The following is a 12,285-nucleotide window of genomic DNA, read 5'->3' as shown; positions in this document are numbered from 1 at the left end:
ACACAGACTCCATACACCAACCAACTCCTTCCCCTTGTTTTGTACATATTCCTCTTGTTGGTTATTTATTCCCCTTGTCTTACTATTTTGATTTCCTGCACAGTTGATACAGACCAAAGTTTTATTCTATTCTACTTGCAGTACAAACATTTGACACACATTTTTTGTAAATAATGCTCAAAATTCAAACATTTTAAAGCAATTAAGTTTTACAGAACATGGTTACTATTGTTCTGCAGTGAAAATCTGATGGTATTTATGTACTGTTTCAAAGTTATACTGGCTCAAAAATTGCTAATCATTCAAGACTTCCCAAAATATTTTGCTCTCTGTAAATACATGTATATCAAAAAGAGTGACGGGTTAGATTTTAACACTATCACAAGATGTAACAACATTGAATTTTGGAATATTAGGCATAATAATTTCAAGTAGGTGTAAAAATGATGACTGTACTTCATTTGTCAATAAAACTTGGGTTATTAATGTGCTGTTACAATATATTATACACGTACTTTTAGAGTATCAAATAAAACACTTGAAAATTCTCAAATTTGATAATTAAACAACAGCTACAGATTTGTTAACTGTATTCAACTTTTAATACTGTGTATCAGTGCAATTCTTACTAGCGCACATTTCTCCACAACTTATTTTACTTTGTGATTATTTATTTGAAAGCATCGTAGAGAACAACTCTCCCACACAATCACAGTATTGTTAAAATATAATGACAGTGTTATTAACTCAGAAAGTGTTAAACCAAACTCAAAGTTAAATGGTTCATTTGAGGTATAAGAACAAGTATCTAAAACGTAAATGTATGGATCATTCAGTATGTATTACAGATTTTTGAATGTTTTTCTAATGATGTGCAAGTACCCGGAAGTTTTCTGAACTCTTCGTTGATGTATCCGTAGATTGGATGGTAGAGGCGTCTGTTTGACACCATGAGGTCAACGGGGATATCAGTGTGGCTCGCTCTGGGAAGCAGATTCAATGACAACTTAACAGAGCGCGAAGTGAGAAGCTCAGAGAATCTCATGGTAGATTCAGCAGGAACGACAATGTCATTGGTCCCATGGAGCAAGGCGAATGGAGGCAATCTGTCAGAATAAAAAGGACTGTAGTAAATAAATGTCTGTAGTGTGTTTGCATTTCAAATAAATAACTGATGCACTAGATTTTAGAATTATAATTGGTTTTAAACCCATTTTTTATCCTTTTCTCTTCACCTGCTGACTTTGTCCTGGCTGAGCTTCTTCAGTAAGTGTGTTGGTGAGTAGAATGGAAGGTTTTCCACACCAGTCATTGCTCTGTGCATGTCAGAGAGGTATTCGATTCCTCGTTTCTGTTCATGTTCATAATGTTCCACAGTGTTGTAGACGCCACTCAGACCTGTCCAGAATATAAAACAGTTAACCTAACTTATAAAGTATAAATAAAGGAAGAGGAACCACAGATTAGCTAAAAATGCTCAAAATGTGTTTTACAATCTCCATCAATAATTTAGCTATGTATGTGGCAAATATTACATCATGAAAGTTTAGTATAAAATTAAAAAACATTTCTTTAGATGATGAACTTCATTTCTTACCAATAATTCCTCTTATTAACAGGAAGACTTCCTGCTGCTTGTCTGGCTCTATGGAAAGCTCCTCTCTTGTATCAACAAGAAACAGTGTGGTGAGTGTACACAAATGTGCACCTGCTGAATGCCCAATTAATACAATGTTATCCTATAAAAAACAGAACAGCATGCTGTATGTGATTAGATATATGTATTTTTTAACGTTTATAACAAACAATTTGTGAATGAGTATAAAAGCATTCATATATGCACTTAGTCCCAGGACATCCTAGGTCGCGCTGCGATTTATTTTGTAATCGTATCATCAGATCTGTGGCAGCATGCCGTATAGGTGAGGAGGGAAACTGAGCTATTAGCTGATCACCTGGTGATGACTAGGATCAGGTGATGCAGGAGCATGCTGCACACGCTTTGTGTAGTGAAGGTACGTTGGGGGCAACTTCAGAACTTCGACAACATTCTGAGAGATGCTAAGGACACTGAGTCCAAGTGAACCACGCTCTGCAAAACCATTGCTGAAGCTGCTGTAAAGGGTTTCAGCTGTAAGGTGGCTGATACCTGTCACAGGAATAACCCTTAATCCAGTCAAGCTGAAGAAGCAGTCCGAAGCTTGGTTGACTTGTGGGACCTCCTCAATCCCACTGACTGCTTCGGTGCTGAAAGCAGAGTTTGGGAATGAAGAGGAGGACTCAGACATTAATGAGGGCAAGGTCACTGATGTAGTTAAAAAAAACTCATTGGTGGTAGAGATTCACCCACGATTCCCTAAGGCTTTGCAGGTTATGCAATTGTCTTGCTGGATCACACCCGTCAGGCTTCTTGGAAGGACTGTCCCAGGGTATTAGAGAGGAGAGCCAGTTAGGTGGACCTTGGTTACAGGAACAATGTGGTTTTGATCCTGATTGTGAAGACTAGAAGAGCTCTTTATTCTCTTGAGGACTGAAAGTAATGTGGGAGTTTGCCCAACTAGCCTAGAAGTGTTTTATGAACTTTGAGATTTCACCATGTTCAACCACATTCCTCATGGTGTCTTTCTTGGGTTTGTTTTGGGAGTATGGTGTATCTGGCCCAGGTTATCCAAACCCTTTACAACCATATCGAGAGTTTGGTTTGGTTTGCTGGCAATAAATCATTACCAGTAGGTATTGGACACAGCCAAGGGGTGGACGGTGTCAGATTAATTTGGTTCTGTTAACTTTATCAAACCACAGTCTCCAGCTTGTACTGGGGCCGTTTGCATGGAGAGAAAGGTCTGAGTGTCCCTCCTGAGATTTTGCTGAATCCTCCTTACACGGCTCAGTTTCTAGGGTCGGGAAATCATTCAAACTACTTCTGTATGATGATGTGGTTTTTAATCAACATGTGGAAACGACACCAAAAAGAAGATTTTTACTGCTCAGAGGGTTAAACAAGACCTAAAAATCTGTTTCCAGTTTATGTTGAATAAATAATGATAAATAAGTTACATTACTTCACTTCAACCACCAGTCACAATCCAAAACAGTGTCAAAAATTAAAAAATAGGAAAAGACATGATGCAGAAGCTGTCAGAATTATTCTACAAAATAAATAAAACATTTACTTAATCTGTAAAAACGCATGTATATGAATATGTAACATTTGTAAAAGTCAGTATTTTGGGTCATGGTAGCTATTGTTATTGATTAATTATATTTCAGGAGGTTTGTTTGATTGTACAGATATAGGCAGCTTATTATTCATGTTCCAAAGAATACTTAAATAATACTAAGCTGTCTTACTTTGTCAAAGTTGAATTTCTCTCCATTCTCGTGGACCCAAATCAAGCAGTCAGCGATATCTTGGACCATCCCTAAAACATTCCCCTGTTGATGAGAGTCAGCCAAGAGTAGTTTAGAAGTTTAATATTTGAATAACCCCCCCCCGCTTTTACTGTGTTGTTCAGAAGCTCTCACCTTTGGATATGTGCAGTAATCAGGACAAATTACAGTTGCTTTCAGTTCTTCAGCCATCTGCCTGCTCAGTAAACAGTAAGTGGACCTTTCTCCTGAACTCCAAGCACCTCCATAGATAAATATTACAACTGGTGATGGCATATCTTCTAACTTGTCTACATTTGGAGGGTGGTACAAGTCCAGCTTGTTGCCTCTGCGACCAAATGTGATGCCCTATTAAGTGTCCACACAAACAAACTGATTACTGACAAATTTTTCAACAAAACAGGTAGATTTTCTCAGCAAGTTATCCTTAAAATACCTTTTCGTAATACTTAAGGTTCCTCTCATCGTTATACCATGACTTCAGTTGAAAGTAAAGTCTGGCATACCGCAGGTATTTGAGAAGATCCAGCGTAACAAAGCTGAGACGATATATTCGCCTGATTAAGAACACAAACACATAAACAAACCTTAAAAACAGACTCTGCTCAATGAGTGGAACAAAAATGCAAAATAAAAACAGAGAACACATCTAAAGTATTTTAAAAGTTACCTTGGATTAAGAGCTTCTATGTACTTCTTATACCCAGGCTTGTCAGGCCAACCATAAATCCACTGGGAGGCTAAACAGATTGTGTACGACAGGCCCACCAACATGACACCCACAGTCACAGACAGTGACATGTAGTATTTTAGATCAGACCTTCAACATGAACATATATCAGGTTAGAATTCATTAAAAGTAATGTCAGATAGTGTTCTTCAAGAGGATATACTGGACAGACTCTTACATTATTTTAGTCTCAGTCTGTCTGTCTTACCTGCAAGCATAGAAAGATTATAAGTAACATAATATAAGCAACAGGAAACAGCATAAATTGTTTTCAGTTACACAACAGGACAAAGATATGATTATGTCGTTTTCAGAAGCATTTCATATAAAGGCTCATTTTGTAAAGCCCTTTCAGTTGTAACCACTGGCCTAATTTAATTAATGCTTAATACTGTTTTAGAACTTGTATAAGTGAGTAATAATTTACAATGTTAAGTCGGAAGGCTGCCTTCATCCTGCTCCAGCTTTAGAGAAAAAACATGGTGCAGAACATCTGGATAAAACAAGTTTCTCGCTAACATTGCACTTACACCCATCACCCACAAAATCAAAGTCATCTGTGTGTCTCAGAACAAGGTTTAAGTGAGTGATACGTGCCAAAATAACGTCCACGTGAGTGCCAGGACCCATATTTTGACAGCAGAAAATCACGTGGTAATGAGACGATTAATGTTCCTCACCTATGTAATAAACTACATTAGAATTTATAAATGCCTTATTGAAAGTCAGTTAGAAACTACGACATTTCTGGACAAGACTGGCCATTTAGAACGATAGCTTATGACTTATACATAGAACATTAGCACATGGTCGTGACTCGTGTAGGTCACTAATAAATACATTAAAAAAAACTTCGACGTCATGCCTGAGTATCAAGAATTTCTACCAAAGCGCCCTCTAATGGCATGTTTATGCAATAGCGCCACCATTCAGAAAGGCGTGTTTAAAATCTTTTTTTAGCCATTTAATAAGTCAGTATATCAAATATATTGAGTGTCACCCACACTGGAACATTAAAATCATATGACCATGTATAAACATTAGATCATAGGTTGAAATGCATTGAGAAATACTTCATTTATCAAATGATTTTTACATATAAACGGCTTAAAAGATTTATTAGACCACCACCCAATCCAAAATTAACAGTGTTGGTAATTATGTTTCTGTAATGGTTTATCCACCAGCATGTGCAAGCTATTTAAGTAAAATTATACTTTAATGTTAAAATGTAATTACCAATGTTATCGATGAATTTACAAATTTGCTGTTTACTATTAAATAGTATTATTTGTTTTTATTATGATTCCAAATTATAGTTATTTACTTACATACCTGAACAGAAGATAAGTGTATTATTATTATTTTTATATAAGTAAAAATATCAGCACTTTGGTTGACCAGATCCCGCCAAACTGGTTGTTGGGCAGACATGGGGTTTGTTGTGTGGGACAAAGTGGGACATGTCAGCTTTGTAGCTTGAAATGTTCATATCTAAATTTAAAATGATAATAATAAAAAACAAACAAATGGAAAAAACAATTTTACAACACTGGCATTTATCATGTATATGCTAAATATATTATAGTTTCAACTCTCTTGATAAAAGATGAAGATAAAAGGATGCTTAATGTCGTATTCTTTTCAATTTCACCATCGTTGCAGCTGCTAATTGTTTTTTGGTTTTCAGTTCATATGTACTGGTGGATTGGCATACCTGTTTTCCTGATTGTCAGATACCTGTTGTATCTGACAATTTTAACTTTTTTGTTACCACCATATTTCCCTCTCTGTGCAAAATTAAAAAATAACTAGCAAAAAAAAGAGAAAACCTCTGTTTCTTAGAATATACTGGCTGCTTCAATTTCTATGTGGTTGTTTCCACTGTATTCAAGACAATGTCTTCTTGGTTCTGACTAGAATTACAATAAATACAAAAAAGCCTTTCCTTCTGAGTAAAAAATAGACTTTACAAAGTGCTTGTCCTGCAGATACAGTCAAAATGTGTGACACTGTCTTTAGATGTGAGACGGGCAGGAGGACAAGGAATAAAAAAATGTTGTGCAGACATCTAATCACCCTAGACAGCTAAGCAAAATTGTGCCCCCTTTTTCTTTCTTTCTTAGAGAGCTTTGACGTAAAGTTAGCAGTACCACTTACTCAACTTGAATCGTGAAGATAATGAAGACAACGGTGTGTCTGTGAAGGTTCTCAGTCATCCAGGTCATCGTAGTCAAAGGAGCTTGCAAAGAAAAGCGTCTGGACTTCTTTAAGTTGCTAGAAGACAACAGTTCTGACAACGGTTTCCTACCGTTTGACTCTTTGTAGCAATAGTATGTTGGTCGCTAATAAGCTAGCATATATCTTTATTTAAAAAAGAATAATAATAATAAACGACTATCAAAACAAACATACCAAATAAAAGGGTACTTTCTGTAAAAGGCCGGGCTGTATGTACATCATGTAACTGCAGTGTAGCCGCTTATGAAGCGAGCTTCCAAAGGACCGGTGTTCTGCCCTCTTGTCCTGGGGCTTGTCCTGACAACCAAACACACAAAGATAAATACGGCGAAGTGGAAATAGTCTGCTATTAACTTCCGGTTTTGCGATGATAACCAAAGATGGTCCGTTGATGTTTGAAAGTACCATTTTATAGTTAATTTGTGACATTGATAACGTTATATGTCAGCAAAATAGAGATAGCAGGTCATTTGTTACTCTAACGTTTTAATTATTTATTTATTTTCTTACACTTGAAGCTTCTTGCATGCATACATTTTTTGACGTACCGATGGCGGACATGGAGGATTTCTATCTCTTCATTGTCAACATCTCTGCAGTGATACTCCGGAAACACATGCTAAAATAGTTTGGTGATAAAATACAATACAATATAATAAAATGTATTTTCTCGAAGCTTTCAACCGTGATTCAGCGGAAGGGCTTTGTTGATCTTTCATAGATTTATTTTATTTTATCTTTTCATAATCCATTTGTTGAGAAGGTCGCTGAGCTGTGATCGAGCGGTGCTACTGTGATTGATTAATGTCAGACCAATACAGTATGTCAACAGTATGCTACCTAAAGGGAAAACGGCGAGGGCGTTTACGCATGCGTGTGGCAGAGTAACGGGATTTTATTAGACTCATGATCTGACGGTAAATACGGATTTTATTCTACAGATGGTTCCGGTCAGCTGTTTCACCAGATTTCAGGGTTATATGCTGAAATAGTTTGTATTAATGTAACTCGTGGATACCCCCCCGCCCCCGCGCGCGCGCGCTTCAACCCATAACACCACACACACTAATTATATTGTTTTTTCTCTCCATTTCAGATACGGGATACGGTGACAGTGATAAAATCTGCCCATATCATTTTAGTGCATTACTTACTCCCCTTAGGCGGTTTTTTGAACTGATAATTTGCGACGATTTTGATAGGATGATTATGGGGCGCCTGGCATTAAAATCTTGACTTGGAGACTTTTTCACAATGAAAATGAAGCTTACAAAGGTATTTCTTTGCTCAAAACTGATATGCCCCTGGTTCCAGTTCCAGTTTGTGTGTTATGGCCAAAATACCAAATCCCACAGCAATCCCACAGCTCTCAGATTACTAAAGAACGTCCATTATAAACATTTTTTTTAAAACAGTGTTTTATAACTTCAGTATTTATTGGACGCTATCCAACTCGATGCAGTGCTTTTGACTATACATTATTCCGGAGCCATCACTTCATAATCACATTGCTCTCATTACAACAATTAGAGACCAGTCCATGAGTAACTTTATAGTGTATAAAATAGTAGCACTGGCAGTGTATGGCCACCAGGGGGAGGAAGAATTCTGTCACTTCCATCCTGAACTGTTTCATTGATTTTTAACATATTGCTGCTAATTATCGCCCAGACATTATCAAATCTGTTCAAGGACTCTAAAGCCATGAGACAGCAGTGAGTTAAGATGCAAAGATAAAATGCTTTTAGGATCAATATTAGTGGTTTGAACTTTTAAGTACTTCACAAATCTCGGATAGTGATATAATTTATCTGTTCTTGCAGCATTCAATGTATAAAATCAATGAAACCAACTGAAGCCCCAAATGCATTTAAATGATCATGCTATGCTTTGTCAGAAATACTCTGCGCTAATGTAATATGTCTGTAGTAAATGGTTTGAAAACATGCAGTCCAGCAGTATAATTATCCCTACAAATGCAACCAATTGTTACACCTCTGTGTTGTATTAATGTCCATCTAGCATATCTAAACCAACATAAATTCTATAAATTCAGGGGTTTTGCTGGCCCTGACCATGGAAAACCTTGGCTTCAGCACTGCCAATTCGTGGAAAGCAGAGCTACATACGAGTACTGTCCAGCCTGAGGGTTATTGTTATAGTTGGCCACACAGAGCGGAGTCTCAAGCCTTGAGTTGACGTGTGGTTCTTCCTCCGTCTGCCACGATGTGGGGAGTCCCAGGTGCTTTTTGTAAAGCCGCAGTGGAAATGAAGCCACTTAGTGAATGTGAGCCATTCAGCTGCACTGAGAGCACAGTCAGCCCATTCTGAATGCTGTGGTAACTATTCACAACATTTTCCTTTTACTGGTTAACAATTACATTATCCTCAAGAAAGTAATTATTTCATGCAGAGCGATATTAAGATAATAACACCTGACATTCATTCCTGATTCTGTGGGGGAAAGCTGGATTTGATATATTTTAATTTTTGTAAATTTTTGCTGACCTGAATTCAAGGGGAATGTAAAAATGGTGAAACCAGTTGCAAAATGCCAGAGTCATCACTTTTTTTTTTCAGATCAAACCAGCTCTGTGATTTCTATGATGGCGCGGGGAGGCACAATGCACCATCTCACTGCATTCCTTCCACAAGAAATTAATACCTCACACCTGTCATGCCACAGAATTACAATTCAGTGCAAAATGCTGAATCTCTACCATCCGCATGGAAACTGCTCTGTAGCAGGAATGTGTAGTCTGCCTCTTTTCCTTTAAATTATATCAGTGCTTTTATTTTCATAAATATTTCTATTGCTGTTTTTGAAATACATAATTGGCGCATTTTTGTTTATCTGTAAATGAAATCTCCAAGGGAATGAGGAGACAGCTGCTTCGTGACCATGCTGGAGAAGAAGACCTGCTGTTTCCAGGTAACTCAGGTACAGCAACGAGACAGGATGCCAAAATAAAAAATGTGATCATCAGATATTTCCACTGCAACTGTCACTGTCTCAGGCACTATTTCACTGCAGGGCAACCTGCACGTGGCGAATAAAGCCTTGATTAATTAATTGATTGATTGATTGATTGATTGATCTGTCAGCAGCCTGAGGATTTATGACGTTATGCTTTTGAGTGCCTGTCCAGAGTGTCGCAAAAGCATCGCAAAAATCTCAAGCAGTTTTTAAACGTGTTGTAAAAGCAGGATAGATAAATCTCTAACATTTCAGATGTATAGAGAAAATAATAACCCCATGCATTTTAAAAGACGTGATCAGCTCATTACTGTGACAAGTGCTACCGGTGCTGAGTCATAGTCAGAAGGGTTTGTCCACATTATAACTGGAAAGGCTTGTAGTACTGGATGTACCTTTGAAATCCCATCTGTCCTTTTCACACATGTTCTCACAGTCTATTCACTTCAAATCTAAAAATACATCCAATCACTCTTCTGTATTTGTAGCACATACATTGCTAACACTGATGTTCATTACTGATGACTGACTTTGTGTTTCGATGGAAGGCTACAGCTAATTACTTTTTCTCACAGTGTCACAGCAGTGAAGTTCAGTTTACCGGTTACATTTGAACTAATTTCATATTTTCATGGCAAAACCAGTATTGTGTTTGTCATTGTTGGTGTTCCTCAATAAACAGAAGTTTCTTTGTGTATATGATTGTTTGCACAGGGAGTGTTGGGAGGATTTTCAAAAGATGAGTCACGTGTAAACGAAGTGTCTGAAACATGTAAACTAAACAGGCCATTTTCAAATTTCTTAGCTTATGTCTAAAATATGAAAATAAGAACATTCAATGTGTGCAAATCACCTTAGGGTGAGTTCTAATAATGAAAACAGGACGTTGTTTGTGAAATTCAGTAAAAAAAAAAAAAAAAAAAAAAGGAGACTAGGGATAACATTTAGTTTTCCTCATTAAATGTTTGTATGTGCGTGTCTCTCTGTGTATATCTTTAGCTGAACTTGTGTTTACTGCTGTAAATTTGGATAAACCAGTATGTTTATATCCCGCCAGTGAACCCTTGCTCTGACCCAGTCCCTTGAGCTCCTAACCGATGTGCGGCACTGAGCCGGGACCCAAACGTGCCACTTCTGTGTTTCTCTCGCTTGCTTTTCCTTCCGAAACGTGCTCTCAGTGGGCTCAGGACCTCCAGACTCAGAGCCATCTTTTCACTGGGATTTCACAAACATGCCAGGGCCCCAAAAGAACATCCCTTTCACAGTGGGAACCATGGAAACTGGCACTGACCATAAGGTCCAGTTTCTAGGTATCCCAGAACCTGGAAATACACCCGGAATCCCACAGACGCCAGACGAGCACTGAAGACAGAGGTGCTGGCATTCATGCACATTTTCAGTGGGCCCTCTGACTGACTGGAGAGAAACAGAGTGACCATTCTTGTCAGATGCATCGGATGAATGTTAACAAGTTTGTGAGGATGCTCAAGACAGCATTCTTCCCAAAGTGTGGGGCCCGCCCCCATTGCAGGGTTAGGCGCGGTATGAAAAGGGGGGAAAAAAACCCAAAAACGCTCGGACACTGCTAGCACGGGGCGGCCACAGAAACGCAAAGCAGAAGATGAAGCATAGCTGAATATGTTTCCAAACCAACTTCATTCTAAGCCAAACACTAGAAAATATGGTCTTCCCTTTGGCTTCACCTATACAAGATCCAAGGTAGGTCTCCCCTGCATAATTAGAGTCCCCTGTCAGGAGCAGGCGCTGCTCTACACATCACGGACAAACAGTATCCCACATTCTTGATTTTTAGTTCACAAACACTTGTTGTAATGACTAACTACTCCTGACATTTTGGAGATGTTAGCTCTTTACACAGTAAAGTTACAGCAGGATACAAATAATATCAGGTTGATCCTGCCAGGATTTGTTCCCCCTGTCTAAATCAGGGACAAACAGTATCCCACAGTTGTTTATGTTTTTAAACCCATTTTGCACAGAGAGGCATTTTTTGGCAAAAATGTATTGATAGCAATGTTGAATATTATTACACAGGAAAAAAAACCCAACTACACGTAAAATAATCACACCGTGACGCCTCTGCCTTTGTAAATGGAGGGACAGTAACTGCGTGCATATATGTAAGCGTGTAAAACCTGAAGATAGTCAGATTAACAGTAACAGTATTTCGTCTCTATCAGCCATTCTGCTATTCATCTCACGGAAACAATAACGTGGCGCATAGCGTGATGTGAAAAAAGGCACATACCTTTGACGTTGGGTGACAAACTCTGTATTCCTCCCACACGTAAACGCAAAAAAGGAGTTTTAAAAAATCTCCGTTTTCGGTGATTCAAAGCGCCGTTTACGTGTGGACGAAACAGCTGTCAAAAATACCAGGTGCGGACATAGCATAAAAGAGTTAGGAGTTTACTTACTTACTACCTGTAATTTATTGCAGATTACTTGTATTTGCTTAATTGTTTACTAAATGTCTGAGGTGTGAAATAAACCGCAATGGAGCAAAAGAAGGGTGTGTGTGGTTGGAGGATGTGTTTGTGCGTGTGCGTGCACGCGCGCAGGGGGCGGGGGCGCGAACATTTTTCTTGTAAAACAAAGGGGGGCCTAGCAAAAAAAAGTTTGGGAACCACTGCTTTAGAAAAAGAATGCCGAGGGTTGCCAGAAAGAAAGAAAAGTATTTGATGGGGAAACTGGCAAAGAAAATAAACGATGTGTGGCCATGCACGTGTCTGTGTGCACAGCCTCGGGGAACTTCAGTTGGTCCTTACGCCTGTACAGTTTGGTCTTTATATAGTCCCAGATCGGCGTAGAGACCGAAGAGTCGAGTGTCAGTGCGTCATGCCTCTTTCCTTCACCGACTGAGCTAACAGGAGGTTAAAAAAAACCTTAGAAACTGCTTGTAAAGCAGTGCATCTCAACCATGGAA

General features: G+C 38.4%; 1 protein-coding gene across 6 annotated transcripts; it reads right to left on the bottom strand.

Moving 5' to 3' along the window:
* Positions 1–11,881, bottom strand: LOC309719419 (uncharacterized protein). Of its 6 annotated transcripts, none has more exons than XM_082555538.1 (11): positions 11,608–11,881; positions 6,536–6,658; positions 6,281–6,413; positions 4,299–4,328; positions 4,061–4,210; positions 3,827–3,947; positions 3,526–3,738; positions 3,352–3,435; positions 1,598–1,739; positions 1,236–1,398; positions 1–1,106 (listed from the first exon to the last, which is right to left on the bottom strand). In XM_082555538.1, coding segments are annotated over exons 4-11 (1,149 nt in total). In that variant the 5' UTR covers positions 4,301–4,328; positions 6,281–6,413; positions 6,536–6,658; positions 11,608–11,881; the 3' UTR covers positions 1–832. The 6 variants fall into 6 exon arrangements, with proteins under 6 accessions (XP_082411664.1, XP_082411666.1, XP_082411662.1 ...); XM_082555540.1 differs by having other exon boundaries at positions 6,281–6,362; XM_082555536.1 differs by having other exon boundaries at positions 6,281–6,658.
* Between the last annotated feature and the right edge of the window lie 404 nt (positions 11,882–12,285).

The sequence above is a fragment of the Aulonocara stuartgranti genome, assembly GCF_965226115.1.
Source record: "Aulonocara stuartgranti genome assembly, chromosome: 12".
In the NCBI taxonomy this organism is placed as follows: domain Eukaryota; kingdom Metazoa; phylum Chordata; class Actinopteri; order Cichliformes; family Cichlidae; genus Aulonocara; species Aulonocara stuartgranti.
This window is presented reverse-complemented; position numbering and strand designations above follow the sequence as displayed.